This window comes from Impatiens glandulifera, chromosome 2, assembly GCF_907164915.1.
Source record: "Impatiens glandulifera chromosome 2, dImpGla2.1, whole genome shotgun sequence".
Classification (NCBI taxonomy): Eukaryota; Viridiplantae; Streptophyta; class Magnoliopsida; order Ericales; family Balsaminaceae; genus Impatiens; species Impatiens glandulifera.
The window spans coordinates 3,813,769-3,832,521 of NC_061863.1; the positions used below are offsets into that span (position 1 = coordinate 3,813,769).

At 28.8% G+C, this 18,753-nt stretch overlaps 2 protein-coding genes, 1 non-coding gene and 1 pseudogene across 5 annotated transcripts; 3 read left to right on the plus strand and 1 right to left on the minus strand.

Annotated features, from left to right (window-relative positions):
- On the plus strand, positions 1–1,682 carry LOC124928102 (annotated as a pseudogene).
- Positions 1,683–4,314: 2,632 nt separating this feature from the next.
- Positions 4,315–4,386, minus strand: TRNAP-UGG. Its single transcript has one exon. It is a non-coding gene; the product is annotated as a tRNA-Pro (tRNA).
- A 64-nt stretch (positions 4,387–4,450) lies between these two features.
- LOC124925788 (SWI/SNF complex subunit SWI3C-like) lies at positions 4,451–10,659 on the plus strand. 3 transcript variants are annotated; one of them, XM_047465887.1, is made up of 9 exons: positions 4,451–4,581; positions 4,676–5,266; positions 5,353–5,903; positions 7,159–7,513; positions 7,649–7,722; positions 7,814–7,950; positions 8,031–8,104; positions 8,182–8,336; positions 10,013–10,659. In XM_047465887.1, the coding sequence occupies exons 1-9, from the start codon at positions 4,563–4,565 to the stop codon at positions 10,442–10,444; spliced, it is 2,388 nt and encodes a 795-aa protein (XP_047321843.1). In that variant the 5' UTR covers positions 4,451–4,562; the 3' UTR covers positions 10,445–10,659. The 3 variants fall into 3 exon arrangements, with proteins under 3 accessions (XP_047321843.1, XP_047321845.1, XP_047321844.1); XM_047465889.1 differs by having other exon boundaries at positions 8,191–8,336; XM_047465888.1 differs by having other exon boundaries at positions 4,461–4,581; positions 4,679–5,266.
- A 2,884-nt stretch (positions 10,660–13,543) lies between these two features.
- On the plus strand, positions 13,544–16,360 carry LOC124924168 (amino acid permease 3-like). Its single transcript, XM_047464243.1, has 6 exons — positions 13,544–13,610; positions 13,717–13,950; positions 14,868–14,961; positions 15,040–15,257; positions 15,452–15,591; positions 15,712–16,360. The coding sequence occupies exons 1-6, from the start codon at positions 13,544–13,546 to the stop codon at positions 16,357–16,359; spliced, it is 1,401 nt and encodes a 466-aa protein (XP_047320199.1). The 3' UTR covers position 16,360.
- The last annotated feature ends 2,393 nt before the right edge of the window (positions 16,361–18,753 follow it).

An 18,753-nucleotide genomic window follows, 5' to 3' on the forward strand; every position in this document is an offset into this window, starting at 1 on the left:
TGTATCACTTTATGGATATTAAAAATATTTTCTATATAAACAAGATCAAAATACTGTAGGTTAACATAAACAAATCATACACACAACATGACTTCCCATATTAAAGGTGTGAAAAAAAACAACAATGACAGACGAGATTCGAAGAGCATTATGCAAGCACACAACAAGGATAATCCAAGTCTCACTCAAAAGCAATTGCAAGAATGGGTTCATAGTAACTATGGTTTGCAGGTGAGTCAAGCGACAATATCGAATACAGTTAAGCGGTCTTTAAAGTATCTCTCACTTGCTCCTGAAAGAAGCAATGTTAAGCGACACAAACCGACAAAAAATCCTAACTTAGAAAATCTCTCTATGAATGCATTCTTCAATATCAAGAACATGTGAATATGACATGTGAACTAATCATCGAGAAGGCGAAAAAGTTCATGAAAGATATGTATCCAGTGGATGCTTCAAACTTTACTTTTTCTATTGGTTGGCTTGGAAAGTTCAAAGTAAGATATGGAATTTAAAATTTTTGGCGTTTCGAAGAGAGTGAATCTGTTGAAATGGAGAGCATGGAGGACAAATTAAAATCCATAAGAGACAAAGTTGATCAGTTTGAAATGAAATACATCTTTAATATGGATGAAACGTGTTTGTTTTTTTATTAACGAAATCAACCCTATATTTTATTTTATATTTTGTACTTTAGTGATGTAATTATTTACATGTTTTGATCTTAAACAAATTTGTTTTTTAAACTTCAACCGGATCATTCCCTTGCAACAATGCAGCTTGAAGGAAAAAACAAGACAAGGAAAGACTAACTGTTGCTATTTGCTGTAATGAGGACGGTTCAGAAAAACTTCCTTTATGGATTATTGGGAAATATGCTAAACCAAGGTGCTTGAAGATTGTAAACTTGAACAGTCTGAACTGTGAGTATCGTGCTAACAAACGAGTTTGGATGACTGGTGTGTTATTTGAAGAATATGTTCGCCAACTTGATAAAAAATATGGTTGGAAGAAAAATTCTCTTGATTGTGGATAATTGCCCTGCTCTTCCAAAAATTATTGAAGGATTACGAAATGTTGAATTATTTTTTTTGCCACCAAACACAACTTAAAAAATTCAACCTTGTGACGCATGGATCATACGAGCTTTTAAGATGCATTATTGTCGTCGATTTTATAAAAGTCTTTTGGAGGGTTGTGAATTAGGGGTTCCAAATCCAGCAAAAATAAATGTGTTAGATGCAATGAATCTTGCAATTTCAGCATGGACTATGGATGTTCGTGTAAATACAATTGCGAACTGCTTTCGTGATTATAAACTTCGATCAACAAATAACGTGACTTTTGAGAACTCAAATGAAGGTGGTGAAAGCACTCAAGAACTCCAGAATTTGATCAAAGAGTTGGGTTATCGCAATGCAATGGATGTCGAAGATGTTCTGACTTACCCAAAAGAAAATGTAGTTGCACAGTTGTTAACTGATGAAGAAATTATTGAAAGCGTTATTGGAATTAATAAAGATGATATCGATGAAGAAGATGATGAAAGTTCTACAATGGAGCACCCTTCGCGAAATGAAGCTATTAAAGCGACAATCACATTGAACAATTTCTTGTTGAGCTATAAGAAAACAACACCAGAAGTTCTTACCATGCTAAGGAAAATTAGTGATGACATTTAAGGGGAAATTGATTTCAACAAAAAAAACAAAAGACAATTGAGTCATTTTTCAAAAAACCTTCATAAATCATTCATGTAATATGTTATATATAAGGAATTATTAATTTATATTTTATATGGGGTCTAAAGAAATTATCAAAAATGTATTATCTTATAATTTTAGCGAATTATTAATTTATCACCCTATCCCCGAGTCGGGACCGGCCAAAAATATTAATTTAGAGAGTTTATTAAATAATCGAGTATTAATTTATCGAGTTTTTATCGTAATATGTATGGAATTCCTTATTTATTATTTTATTTGAAATTGTTCTTTTTGTATATTACTTGAAATTGTTATTTGTATACTTATTATTGTTTGAAATAATTAGACTATTTTAAAATTATATATAAAATGAAAACTTTAATTACAACTATAAATAATTTTTATTATATACTTCAAATTTGAACCCTCTATACTTGAAATTTGTACCCTCTGTATAACTAAATTAAAACTATCGATTTAAAATTTTAAATAACTATTTTTCAAAATTGTTTTAGAGTTTATCTTCATTAATAAATTAATTTTGTCTTCAAATTAAATCACATTAATTCTAATGGTTAATATTTATTATCATTAAAGAGATATCCGTCTTTTTAGTTTAAGTCATGTCTAGTCGGCCGATTCAAAATTTTACGAGTTTTGTATTACGATATCGTATTTTATATTCCGTAATCTCTATCATATTATTAAATTTTAACTATATAACTATCAAACATTTTATTCTCTATATAACTATCAAACATTTTATTCTCCTCTAACATTACTATTTTTTTTATTTAGAGATAAATTTTTTTGATAATTTTGTGATAATTTTGTGAGACAATACAAACATAATATCTAAATATGAATGAGACGAATTAGTAACATCCTCGTTGTTGCCTTAGTATGTAATACCGTTGTAGAACATAGTAAATACGTCGTCATTTAAGAATGAAGTTGAAGAAGTCATCTCAAGAAGAAGATAAAATTTTTGTCCGTGGTAGAATTTAGAAAAAAATAAAATAAAATGGTTTAGAATTAGACAAAAAAATAAATGTATAAAAAATAAATTAAAAAACAAAAAATAAATGTATAGAGATATATTTCAAACTCAGTTAAATGTATAATGTTTATTATACACATTATTACTGTTTATAAACACGAATACATAGTGAATGAATTAAAAAATTTATAAGAGTTTTAATAAATAAATAAATTACCGTGTATAAATAAAATTAATCATATCTAAACTTGATTAATAAATTAAGTCTGACTTTAAGTACATAAGCGGATCTATGTTATGGATTGTGTGGAAACTCGATAATAATAATAATTTTTACTGTAAAAATATGAGCATAATTTTTTTATTTTTTTTTCAATTTAGTTCATTATTACTTTTTCAATTAATAGGAAATTATTCAAAATTTATCGTTTATTAACTCGTTTTATATATGATTTTTATATTATTTTTAAAATTTATGAATATGTCAATACTTAACTATTATGAAAAAAATTAAATTAGAAAATTAAATTAAATTGAAAATAAAATTTAAAGTTGAAGAGATAAATACAAAGGAAGAGACACGTTTTAATGTGATATATTCTCATAAAAATAACTTTTAGCGACGGAAGTGGTCACGGCCATCCATACATACTAATAGGCGGCTATGCTTAAACTTGGTCCACTCATATTCCCCTAAATGGGCCCATTCTAAACTACACTTTTTTTTTCAACATATATATATTTTTAAATATAATAATTATGATTCTTGTAATAATAGGAGTCACATGTTTTCATCAATAATTAAAAGATATCCCATTGATGAAAGTTAGAAATCCTTACAAGATCATGATCAAAACATAACCTAGAAGATATCTTAATCTATAAAAGAACAAAAATAGATCATGAATAATCGAGTACTCTATTTATTAGTATGGCACATATAGCCATTGGTTGGACTCTTTGGAATAATGAAAAGGTAAAAATCACACTAAACTAGTTTTTTGTAGGCAATATTGATTTTTAAGACATCAAAGTGACAAATTCGATTTAATTTTTATTTAAAATGTCTTAAATCAAAGTTAAAGTTATAACTATAAGATGTCAAGCTAGTTTTTATATTAAATAATAAAAAAATAAAATAAAATTATTTGACTCTAGTATTACTCTTGTCCAAAGTGACAAGAGAGGATCTATAACCCAAAAAAATAATGTGATATGACCTTTAATTTTTTTTTTTTGTTTAATTCATTATTTGAATCTTTAAATTTAAAAAAATGACAAATTTTAAGTTAATTCATAATTTTACTTTTATTTTCTATAAGCCCAACTAAAGTTTTTTTCAAGCAACTCAATTCTAATTCTAGAAACATTATGTTCCGTCATGATCATATACGAATTAGTATATAAAATATATAACTTTGTATATTAATTATGATTATACTTTTTAAAAAAATATATAAGACTTTTATTAAAGATGAAGATAGGTAGAGGAAGAACACACTTATTAAGAATTAAGAAACCTAAGAAGATAAAAAAACCCTAGTCCAAAATATATATATTTGGGCCCAAAGATAAGCCCATTTCCATACACAAAAAAGAAAAAATTTGGGGGCATTCCGAGAATCGAACTCGGGACCTCTCGCACCCAAAGCGAGAATCATACCACTAGACCAAATGCCCTTTTTGAGTAATGTTACGAAGACTAATATTGATTTATTAAAAATGAACATAAATTGTCTTTCCATTTCTTGGGTTTGAGCCACGACCGCTAGTGATTGAAAGGAAGACCCCACAAAACTCTCGCATCAATCTCTCCGGTGCCCTCTTTCTCTCTCTCTCTACAATTTCCACCCAAAATGCCAGCTTCTTCGTCAGGTAAAACCCAAAACTAGCTCACTTTATTCTCTCATTCACTCCTTCCCCCCTTTTATTTTTCAATTTTCTGGCTAACTTTCCGCTGAATCTGCAGTAGAACCACGTACCAGATGGAGGAGAAAAAGGAAGAGACAACCCCCAATTGGCCAAAGACCCAAATCCCAACAACAAGATGATGATGATGAAGAAGAAGACGATGAAGAAGATGATGACCTTCAACAACACGAATTCGAACAAGGGCAGCGTCAAAATCATGAAATTTCCAAATCAAGGCTCGATCCGTATAACCCAGGTCGAGATAACGAAGTACACGTTAGGGCCGCAGAAAAGATCTCCGATTTTCCACCGGCTGTTAAGCAGAAACTCAATCGACCCCATTCCTCTGTTTCTTCGATTGTTGCTCTGGAGAAAGCGATTCATAACGGGGAGAGTAAAACCCTTTTCAACGGCGTCGTTTTCGAGAATATTTCACATGGTCAGTTCCAAGCTTTATCCGCCGTTCCCCGTGATTCTCCGTCGCTATTACCACCATCCGGTGATCATGAGAGATTAGACGGCGCTTCTTCTTCTACTACTTCTTCTTCGGCGCCATCTTATGTCATTACACCACCTCCTGTCATGGAAGGTCGAGGAGTAATTAAGCGTTTTGGTGGTAATCGAATACTCGTAGTACCAATGCACGCAGGTTCCTTCCTTTAACACATTAACACTGACCCATTTATCCAATTCTTTCTCTTTTTGATTCATTTCCTAATTTCAACTCTGATGCAGACTGGTTTACTCCTAATTCGGTCCATAGATTGGAGAGACAAGTCTTGCCTCACTTTTTCACCGGAAAGTCAAATGAACATAACCCTGAAAAATACATGGGTTGTCGAAATTTGATTATTTCTAAATACATGGAGAATCCAGAGAAGAGAATCACAGTTTCTGATTGTGAAGGATTTGGGGGAGTTAGTATTGAAATAGAAGATTTAACTAGAATTGTTCGTTTCCTTGATAACTGGGGAATCATTAATTATTGCTCTTCTTCTTCTTCTTCCTCTTCTTCGCCTCTGAATCCCGATTCATGCTTAAAGGAGGATGCTAATGGTGAAGTTCAAGTTCCTTCAGCTGCTTTGAAGTCTATTGATAGCTTAATCATGTTTGATAAACCCAAATGTAGACTTAAGGCTGCAGATGTTTATCCATTGTTGTCATCAAGTATTGCAGAAGAAGAGGACTGTGATTTGGACTGGAGAATACGAGAACGGTTATCCGAGAACAAATGCAGTTACTGTTCTTGCACACCCCACACTGCATTCTATCAGTCCCAAAAGGAGGTAAAGCTTTCTATTTACTATATGTTCTTATCTGATTATGACTGAAATTCTACGTCATTATTAAATGCTTTAATGAGCTTGAATTTTTGTTTATCGATTTATTAAAGTTTGTAGTAATAAGTTGTTGTGAAAGCCACTTCTTTAATGGAAAGGAGACAAGGTCTTGATAGCATAGGAGATTACTGATACGAGAGGAAGGGTTAGAGTTGGTAATAGCAGTTGAAGTTGAGTAGTTATGAGGAAGAGTATAAATAGATAATGAGTTGTTTTGTTTGATATGTTAAATTAGTTGAAGTTCTATTTCCCTCCTAGAGTTGTAAGTGTAATTCTTCTTGATCTCCATAGCAGTTAGGGTTTTTCTTATCAATAACCTCCAATGGTGATGGTTATTTTGATATAAATTTCATAAGAGACACCAAAATACTGACCAACTAAAAATCTAAAATCAAATAATCTTTACGTCTCAAGCTCCATCCATGGAAACAACCCATTTCCTTTGAATCTATCTCAAGCATCTCGGTGCTTCACCTATTTATCCTTTCACTTACTCTCATATTGAAACTAGACTCTACTTTCATTCACATTGATATACGTGGATTGCTAAACTATTACAAGGATGCTACAATTTAACGCATTACTTTAAGAAATTGAATAAATGATAGAATAATTTCCTAGATAGGCATAGATGAGCTTTTGTTGGGAAAACAATCCACCCCAACCATTTGGAGTAAATGTCTAAGGCAAAAAGCATATCAAACTTTCAGTTGTTGACAATTTATCACGAAACAAATAAAATTGAGATACCCTACGTCCAAATGAGACGATCCCCATGGGGTCCTTTGTTGGCTTGTTTTCTTCGGTGTTGTTCACTTTCAAGTTTTGTTTTCATCTTCCTTATGTTTGCTTTCTCAAAGTTTTTTCTCCAATTATCAAAGTATAGATATTTTAATAACCTGATTGACTTGATTCATGAACCTGCAGATATGCTAATTTGCAAATTTCCATTGTTTTGGGGAGCTATTTAATACTCTCGAAAGAGTTGTATGTGTTACCTTTTTATTATTTGTTTTTTTGTGAAAAGGATTTACATACAAACACAAAAATATACATCATAAGTTTCATCTTAAATTCATCCGTTAAACAAGCCTCATCAGCTACAATGCTAACAACATGCGTGGTGGATAACATCTGATCAGGATCCAATCCCCATTATACTTAACAGGTGACTCATTTATTTTTGGGCGTTTTTCTACAGGTAGATGTATTAGTCTGCTTTGATTGCTATAATGATGGAAGGTTTATAGTTGGTCACTCAAGTTTGGACTTTGTGAAGATTGATTCAAGTAAAGGTTTCCATGACTTGGATAGTGAAAGTTGGACTGATCAGGAGACATTGTTACTGCTTGAAGCGATTGAAGTTTACAATGACAACTGGAATGAGATAGCCGATCATGTCGGTACCAAGTCTAAAGCACAATGCATACTACAATTTGTCCGTCTTCCTATGGAGGATGGTCAATTGGAAAATATACAAGTACCAAACAATTCTCAAGTGTCAAATGGTGATGATCCTAGAAGACCAGATCTTTATCCAAATGAGCATTCTGCAGGTGAAGAATTGAAAAACTTTGTATTAACTATGAAAAGGATTTACAACAATTTAATGAGACATTGAACAGCTTCAGTTCTCATTTTCAAAAGCAAGATTATACATCATACATTTTGTGTTTTTTCCGCATGTTCAGGACCATATGTTCCAGAATCCGATCCTGATAGTAGTCTCCCGTTTGCAAATTCAAAGAATCCTGTCATGTCTTTGGTAGGTTCATATATTTTTTTTTTCATTTTCTGAAATTCTGAATGGTTTCAATTTGTACTCACTCCATGAAAACTCGATTCCAAATGTTTAGGTTGCCTTTCTGACATCTGCCGTGGGACCAAGAGTGGCTGCAGCATGTGCTCATACATCTTTGGCTATGCTCACTTCTGATGGCCTTGCTTCATCCGAAAATATTGAACAGGCGCAATCATCCGGACTTGCTAATAGGTAAAATAGTCGCATCAACATTTTTTATATATATCTATAATTGCGGGTCTATTCTGAAATCTGTTTTTGCACTGATGAAGGATGAATCTGGAGAGTTTTTGTAACAATGATGGCAATCTTCATGGAGAAAATGCAAACTCAAGTCAGCGAAATGGTATTTTTTTTATCGCACTTGGGATTGACTGAATCTTATTATTCTAAAGTATACTATGAATATCAAAATTGAAATAGGCGACTCAGGGTTGCACGGTTGTTCATCACGAGGTAAACAATTGAGAAATGCTGCCCAAGCTGGTCTTTCTGCTGCAGCAACAAAAGCCAAATTGTTTGCTGATCATGAAGAAAGGGAAATACAAAGGCTCTCTGCTAATATTATAAATAATCAGGTTTGCATACATGGATCAACTCACTTTCCTTTTGTTAAAGACGCCCATTTGGGATTTTGTAGAGAAGTATGTTTTAAAAAGTGGATTGTGAGATTAAATTAGTAATATTTCAAATTTTGAATCAACATAACATCATTTGATGAAAAATGATTTCTATTTTGGAAGAAACACTTAGCCTCTCAAAAGAATCCTAATCAAACAAGTACTAATTCTTCTTTTATTTATTCATTGTTTTCTCTTCTTGGTGTTGGACCTTATAGCCTTTTAGGACTTCGATTAAATGCAGTTTTGTTTGTAGTTAAAAGTAGTTATGTAATTTCCTATTTACGTAAGCTGAGGCACCGTCATTGATGTGAGTTCATGACGGTCCGATGTTTTGATAGTCTCCTATAGGGTAAAGCCCTTGTCTCACAAAAAAAAGAGTATATATTGAATAACTTAGAGAGACTCAATGAGTTTGTTTCTCATCTCTTTTTTTGGAACACACATTATTGATAATACGGCCACCCTCCTTTCAATTTACTCAATCACCTCCCATGAAAGGCCTTCTCCGCTCTTGTACTTCGAGGTTTGCAATCAAACCTTTGTTAATTGATTTTGAAATTGAAGTAGAGGAAGAAAATGTTGAATATGACGTAGACTTCTCACATATGTGAGGATCAAGCCCCTGATACCACTTGATACAATATCAAATTATAAATACCACTTGATTCTAACACTATTCCCATTTGGAAACACCTGGATACACAAATTCTAGACCTAAAAACATATCTGGATGAGATTATGGTTGGAAACTAAAGTTATTCATAGACAAATTCAGAAAATTTATTGGTTGTTTCTCATCTGAATTTCGGTACATAAACCGAAATTATAAGTGTTTCCATATGAGGCTGTTATCTATTATGATTATGCTAAATTATATTTATGTATATGTACATACTTGCACATCATAGACATCCCTTTATTATTGATCTCATCATTATCGTCTCATTGACTTCATTAAATATATTCAAAAACTCTTTCAAATACATATTAATGAACATGCAATGAATTAAGATGCATTGGAAACACTTTATGGAGTTGGATTTGGGTTTAGATGAGAAAACGTTAACAATTATGAATATATGTTTAATTAAGTTATCTTCAAGAAGATTATCTCATCTAAATCAACATTCGGGTGAGATACTGGAAAAAAAAAAGTATTTCCAAGGAAATTGAAAGACATTTTCTCGTCCAAACCCTGATCTAACTCTAGGAAGTGTTTCCAAATGGGTTTGTAACATCTTGCTTAATTTTCCTATCAATTCATCTTATTTATAGTTGGTAAAAGTTCATGTTAGTCATCTCATCTTCCCTCATGATACACACATATTGCATATGATATTCATGTTATGTTTTCATATTCACATTATTGAACATACAAAGAACTAAGATGCTTTTTTATTCTTGTATTTATAATGTTGTATGTAAATATATCAAGTGCTAAAACAATTTGTCTTTTAACCTAATTTTCTAACCAATATGATACCAAATTGCCGACTAAAACACCACATTTTAAGATTTTGGGAAGCCCCGCCTTATCTTTTAGCTTCACTTCCATTTTTAGCTGCATTGTTTTTTAAGGAGTCTCATTTAAATGTTAAAGTGCAATCTTCTTGTTTTATTTCCTGATACAGTTGAAGAGATTAGAACTGAAGCTGAAACAGTTTGCTGAAATCGAAACTTTATTGATGAAAGAATGCGAACAAGTTGAACGGACAAGACAAAGGCTGGCTGGAGATCGAGCTCGTGTATTATCAGGTCAGTTCGGGCCAACTAGTGGAATGACACCATCTGGTCCAATAAACATGCAGCAAGCTGGTGCAGCTGCAGCAGCAGCCAGTAACATTCGTCAACAACCCACCCAGACACCATTTGTTGTTCCTGGTTATGGAACTAGCCAAGCAATCCATCCTCAATTCATGCCACGCCAGCCTATGTATGGTCTTGGCCCGCGTTTGCCTCTCTCAGCCATTCACCCATCTTCAACTGCATCCGGTTCGATGTTCAACACTTCAGCAAACGCGCAGTCCTCTGGTAATCATCCAAACTCCGGTTTGGGAAGCTAAAAAAGCTTTATAGTAAGTATATTTTCATAACTTGATGTATTCAATTAGATTTTTCCCTTCTACATTGAACAAAAGGTAAGGAGGGAGTTATGATCGTTTCATTTGGAGGAGGAACTGGCAAAAGTTTCTTCGGATTGTATGGATTCTTAGAAATTTACATTTAGATGAGGAAAACATTTCTTGATTACGATTTGGAAAATTTGACTATCTTCTTGATACTCTTTTTAATCATTCTCGAGTTCACTTCTAGCTAGTTCTAGAACCGAATCACCCAATTATGCGTTGATTGGGATCGATGAATTATACCGAGAATCTATTGATTTTTGTACGACGGAGTTTCGATACATACGCCAAAACCGCATGCTGTCAAAAAAAATAAAAAAAAATCTAAAGGTTCTTAACTAAGCATAAAGAAGAATGACCCTTGGATATAAATAAATTGATTTTATATAATCATCTACAAATTTAGTCTCATTGTTTAATCGCATTAATATAATTGATTTAAATTCATTTTCTAAGTTAAATTTGTGTTATATTATATATTATACTTATAATTTTTTTTGTAATTTATTAATTTAATACATTGTAAAATTGATAATTATTATGTGAAAATAATGTATAATTAATTTACTAATTCAAATAAATACTGTATAGTGTTTGGATATATCAAATTAGAATTATAATAAATGGAGAGGCTTGTGGTATTTAATTATAATTATAATCGGAGTTTTTATTTTTATTTTTTAAAACTAGGTTTCTTAAAGAAAAAAAACGAATTTACTATTTAAATAAATTCTTAATTTGTTTTTGAAAAATATCAGTTGAATTGAAAAAATTATTAATAAAACAAACTTACAAAATTTTAAAAAAAATGAGAGAATAAAAACACATAAGCCTAAATAAAGTTTGATGCCTTAATTTGAAAAATTACTTCTTATTTTAATTTAATATTACATTTAATTATTTAAATAATACTGGATTAAATGTTTAGTATATTATAATTAGATTAAACTTTTGAATTATTATTTATTATGAATTTTATAATATAGGCATTTCAATACTCTTTATTGAGAAAAAATAAATTTATCCCAATTTCATTAATGTGTATATTGAGATATATATAATATGTTATTATTAAAATTAAGAGGAAAAAAAATTAATGTAGTCTAATTAGTTAACAAATCTAAATCACATTGACATTTTTTTAAGGAAACTTTCATTTAATTTTATTGAAAATAAAGAGAAAAAATAGTTTTAAAACACTGGAAATAGATGTTATAAAACTAATAATTATCTAAAATAGAATCTTTTAATTATTAAATAAATTAATGTTTTTTTATAATATAAATTTTCAAAAATATAATTTATTATCTTCAAATAATTAGTTTTATTTAAATTTATAAAATAAATAATTTAAAATAAAATATATAATATGCTATTTTCAATTTGTTTATAAAAATATTATTTGATAAAATGCATGTTTTTTTGACTTTTTTTTAAGTAATTGAATTACTACTCTTTAAATTTTATATAAATAAAATAAAATAAATTAATTAATTGAGTGATTTAATAGTTTAAAAGTAATTATTATTTTTTTTATTAAAAAGCATAAATTTGAATTCATAGTACATGTCTAATTTAGGTTTCTCTAGAAAATAAACTCAATTAAAAAGAAGAGAAATTCAATTCTTATTAAACTATATGCATCCAAACAAACATTTATTTTTCAAGAATTTGGATTTCATATTGAAATAATCCAGCCTAGGTTTAGAAAATATTTCACTATCACATAAAACATAAAAAGAGGATTACATAATAATGAAAATTTAACTATGAGTAATCTTTAGAAAATTACTTATTCTTAGTAATATAAAATTGAAAAATAAGAAAAAAAATTAAAATTATGAAATATTAATTATAACTAATGCTAATATTGTAAAAATATAATATTTACTTAATTAAAAAATAAATAACGTTAACATTGATATAATTGTTAATTAAGCTAAGCTTCAAATTTCAAATGAACAAGACCGTTATCCTTAATATTTTAAGTTAATAATTATTTTTAGAAAGATCTCAAAACTAAAACCGTTTTTTTTTTGGGTATTTTATGTTTATTGTTTTTTTAATTAGTGGTACTCAATAGCTGAAATGTACCTTTATTTTTTTTAATTGTTTAATTGACAAAAAAAAAAAAAAATTTAACCACAAATTCAACACATGTAAATTCGTAGTTTATTGTTCTTAATTTATCTAATTTAAAAAACGAACAATAATAATAAAAAAAAAAACACAATTAAAACTCTTTTGATAGATTCTCTTTTAGGCTTTGTTTGAAAATTCTATTTATTTTTAATTGAATGTTTATAGTATTTACATCATTATTTCAATAACAAATAGAGAGAAATCTGAGTTCTATATCCACTACAAAAATATATATTAAGTTGAATTATTTTAATAACAAATAGAAAAAAATCCGAGTGCAATATTCATTAAAAAATATCTTAAACACAGTTAAAATAATACTAACTTCCTAAATTGAAAAAGAAAAATAAGTATATAATCCTAATTCTTGTAAAATAGAATATTTTTAAATGATTTTCAATTTTGGATCTCAAATTGTAATAATCCAGCCTAGGTTTATATAATATATGTCACTTGCTAGCACATAATATTACATAATTATTGTGAAAATTTAATTATATGCAATCTTTCCAAGATAACAAAAAAATCTTATTTAATAAAAAATATAAACTAAGAAACATTCATTAGAATGATAATATGGTAAAAACATAATATTTATTTTAATTAAAAATATATAGAAAGTTAACATTGACTTTTATAACTTAATATATATTGATATTATTAAGATAGTAAAAGATTAATGTTTTTATTTTAAATAATAATTTCTTATCTAAAATAATGGTCCATTCTAAACCATCCAAGCAAATCCTAAATATGATTCTAAGCGTTTTATATAAATAAACCCAATCTTGCTTGTAATTTGATATCTAATATTATAAGAATCCACACATAAATTGCCTATTTTCATAAAACTAACTTCTCGTGTTCTTTCATTCTTATAAACCGAATCAAATCATGACCAGAACTTCTCCTCCTTTGGAGACATCATCCTTCGACGACGATGGTCGCCCCAAAAGAACAGGTATGTACATATAATTTGTCTGTGGATGATTCGAAATAGTTACTTGAAAAGAAAATTAAGTAATGTTTAATTATTTTGATTTAATAATTTGAATGATATTACGTAGGTACCGTCCTAACCACATCTTCCCATATAATAACTGCGGTTATTGGAACTGGAGTGTTGTCTTTAGCATGGGCAACCGCACAATTAGGTTGGATCGCTGGTCCATCTACCCTATTGTTGTTTTCGATTATCACTTATTACACTTCTACCCTTCTCGCCACCGCTTATCGTACCGGAGATCCGAACACCGGAAAAAGAAACTACACTTACCCTAATGCTGTCAGATCCATTCTCGGTGAGGCACATTTCTTTTTGGTTGGTATAAAATTTTATTTTATTTCGATTATTTTTGAATAAATTGTTAACAAATAGATAGTAATTTAAATTTAATGGCTTTATGATCCACAATCCTTGAAACTAATTAACGTCAGAATCTGAAAAATCTAATATATAAATGAGGATTGTTGTTTTTATAATAATAATTAATTAGAATTCCATTTCTATCAATTATTTGACTATAAGAAAATAATTACTCCATTTGAAAATAACGTTTATCCATACCAAATTTAGACACAAAAAAATGTTTCATAAAATAAATAGTTTTACCAAATAATAGTCAAATTTATAATTATACTTTCTCAAATCTATTAAATACTTTTCATAAACATCAAACTTTTCAAAAAAATTAATATATATATATATATATATATATATATATATATATATATATATATATATATATATATATATATATATATATATAATATTCTAATTGGTAAATGAAAAAACTAAAAACAAACATTAATTAAATATCAACTTAATTATTCTTGAGAAGGAAATTGATATATATATATATATATATATATTTGAATTCTTCAAATGATCCCAACCTCCTAATTACCTCATAAATCATAATTCTTTTGAAATAACTCTAAAGCTAATTTTGATTTCTGAATTTTAAGGAATGACTTAAATTATTTTTCAATTTATTTGGTATAGTTTTAGAAAAAAAATATTGAAGTAAAGAGTTACTATTAATGCTATTCCAAAATTGTAATTGTATAATGATGACGATTTTAAACGTAATGGAATTAACAAAAAGAATTGTCACCGATGGATCAAGCAAAACCAATTTTTTTATACAAATTCTGGAACAAAATACACTAATTTTAATATTGAAAGTATTTTTTTTTAAATTATTCGATTTCTCAGGTGGTGTACAAGTAAAATTTTGTGGTTTAATTCAATACATCGAGTTATTTGGTGCTACAATTGGATACACCATAGCTTCTGGCATTAGCATGAGGTTAGCTTTCGTTGTTATTGTATATATCATTTTAAGTAGTCACTTGTTTGTATTAACTTGGATTAAAAATAAAAACAGGGCGATAAAGAAAACTCATTGCTTCCATGATAGTGGAGGAAAAACCGCATGCGATGACACATCAAGCACACCTTACATGCTCATATTTGGGGCAATTCAATTATTCCTTTCTCAAATTCCAGATTTCGATCAAATATCATGGTTATCTATAGTTGCCGCGATTATGTCTTTTACTTATTCCATAATTGGTCTCAGCCTCGGAATTGCCAAAGTTGCAGGTTAGAATGATTGTTTTAGAAGGACATGAACTAATGTCGTAAGGTTATGGGTTGAGTATTTGTTTTAGACTATTTTAAAAAAGAAACAATAATTAGCGGCGGTTATAAAAAGCGTCGCTTTTGATTTAAATAATATGACAATTACCGTCGCTAAAGTGAAATTTGACTTTAATTTCTTTGGTTGCTATGATCAGAGACTGGAGTAATTCGCGGTAATCTTACTGGGATAAGAATTGGAACTGTGACTGAAATGCAGAAGATGTGGAGATGTTTTCAAGCTCTTGGAAATATTGCTTTCGCTTATTCATATGCGTTGATCCTCATTGAAATCCAGGTATAAGTCTTATTTGAAAACTCGATTCTTTATCGATTAAATCAATATGTTGTTTATTTCTTTGACTAACTCGTGGCAATGGATGAATGAATGAAAAATTTCCCCTTTTGAAACAAATAGGACACGATAAAATCTCCACCTTCTGAAGCTAAGACGATGCAAAAAGCCTCGTTAATAAGTGTCTCAGCAACAACTGTCTTCTACATGCTATGCGGATGCTTCGGCTACGCAGCTTTTGGGGACTTAGCGCCAGGAAACCTAATAACCGGAGTTGGAAAGATTGGTTTTCATAACCCTTATTGGCTAATTGATATAGCAAATGTGGCAATTGTTGTCCATTTGGTCGGAGCTTACCAAGTTTATAGTCAGCCTCTCTTTGCATTCATGGAGAAAATCGCAGCCAATAGATTTCCATCCATCACCAAGGAATATAAGGTCCCTATCCCGGGACTAAGGCCTTATAATCTCAATCTCTTTAGGTTGATTTGGAGGACAATTTTCGTGATGATAACGACAATAATCTCTATAGCAATGCCATTTTTCAATGACATTATTGGAATCTTGGGCGCGATTGGTTTTTGGCCATTGACTGTTTATTTTCCTATTGAGATGTTTATTGTGCAAATGAAGATACCCAAGTGGAGTACGAGGTGGGTGTGTCTTCGGATCTTGAGTGGTTGTTGTTTGATAATTTCGTTGGTGGCGGTTGTTGGTTCGGTTGTTGGAGTTGTTCAAGATTACAAGACCTTTAAACCCTTCAAGGGTTAGCTAAAGAGTTCATGGTTCTTTGTTCATTTACATATGGCTTAATTTGAACCTTTATTTTCTAATGAATATTTGCTATTTTATTTGATAATTTGTACTTGCTTGTTAATGAAATGATCAATTTGGATGGAAATAACTTGTATTGAATATTTGTGTTTCTTTATATTTTGTACTTGAATATAGGCTGTTGCTTTAAGATTAACAAACTTGTTACTTCACTCCAATAAGCAAAATTAGGAGTCATTTATAAAATTTCAATTTAGAATGTTTAACTTTGTTAAAATTCTACTTCAAATTGATTACAACTTACAAGTATAAAACGTTTTTAAGAGATTAAATGTTTTATATTCGATTCTATTGAAATCTGAAAGTTTTTAAGAGATTAAATGTTTTATATTCGATTCTATTGAAATCTGAAAGGATGATTATAGAGACATCATGAAAGCTCCCTCAATTCTGAACAAAGAAAAAAAACATTCACTTAAAAAAAATTGTAAAACATTATTCTATACATTATAATCCTCAAATAATATAAGGAGATACATTCTTTTATATATATATATATATATATATATATATATATATATATATATATATATATATATATATATATAACATCAAAATATCTATTATTAAAATGATTACGAGAAATTTAAAAAGTTATATAAGATATTAGATAATCATACAAATATATCAAATGGATTATTCTATTTGCTTGAGTATTTTCTTCACCAAACAATTAATGACCTAAGATTATAATATTATTAATATATAAAATTTTAATATCTCGTAAAATTTTAATATTTTAAAAAAATTTGTGAAGGTGACTCTTTATAAATTCTTACGATTTTAAATTTAAGATCTTAAAATTTTACGAGTTTATAAATTATTTTAATTTTATGATTCTATACTATTTACATAAATAAAATTAATTTATATTTACAAATTTAAAAAACAAAATTTACTTATTCAAATAAAATAAATGAATTGTAATTGATTTTATAACTTATTAGTGTAAAAAGGGTTATTTATTTTTTATTATTTTTTAAATTAATTTTATATTTAATTATATATCTAAATAGTTATATAAATAATATTTATTTCAAAATAAATATTTATAATTTAAGTAAACTATCAATTTTACGAATTTATAAATATTGTAATATTTTAAATAAATTCTCAATTTTATGATTGAGATGGATTTATTAATGAGTTATAGTATATTTAAGTTTTAAAAAAAAACAAATATTACCTACAAATCCACGCAAATATTTAAGTCCAAAAAAAATAAACAAATTTTTACTTTGCCTACAAAGTTTAGCTTTCTATTCTCATTTTTCTTAAATTTGTCTTTACATTTTTTTAAGAGCGAGTGCAATATTATATATACGATACTCATTTAAATAGAGATAAAAAAATTACAAAAACACGAGTGCTCACATCGTTACAAAATAAACTTAAAATTCAACGAGATTAATTAATTAAGATTAATAATTAAAAACATAAAAAAAATGTTCACTAATAAACAAATATATTATAAAATTTAGCGTTAACAAATTGTTTCTAATAATTTTTTCAGAAGAGATCCCCTCTATCATCTATATATATATAAAATAAATGGAGGGTGACATCCACGCTCTCACCACAACTCACATAGTCTTATTATATTTTTTTAAATATTTTATAACCGTTTCTCTCTTATCATAATTATCATTTATTAATTTATCTTTACTAATTAATTTATATTTTATTTTACTAATTTCTCTTTCCTAATTATTATTTTTATTATTTTATCTTAATATAAAAAAACGTTCAATTTAATAAATGAAAAATTAGACATAAATAAGAGAAAAACGTTAAATTTAATAAACAATAAATTAATGGGCATTAAACATAAATAAGAGAAAACCAATACAAATATTTGTAAATTTTTCTTTCTCTCACATATTCCTTTTTTACTTTTCGGTTTCTCACATATTCATTTTATGATTTCGGACGGGCGAGACACTATTATACATTAGATGAGCAATGAGCAATTTTCGATCCGCAGACGCTGAGTGTGGTATGTTTATGAGCTAGGAATGTAAAGGTTCTCATCATACAATCATCTGGTAACTTGCTTACTTTGCTGTAACAATTTACAGAATACTTCGTCAATACATTTACAGAATTCTTGTAATTTACATTGCTTTCCTTAACTCAGTTCTGATGTATATTAAACTAATAAGAAGAAGAGACAAATAGAAAGATGACATTAGATGAGCAATTTTCGATCCGCAGACGCTGAGTGTGGTATGTTTATGAGCTAGGAATGTAAAGGTTCACATCATACAATCATCTGGTAACTTGCTTACTTTGCTGTAACAATTTACAGAATACTTCGTCAATAAATTTACA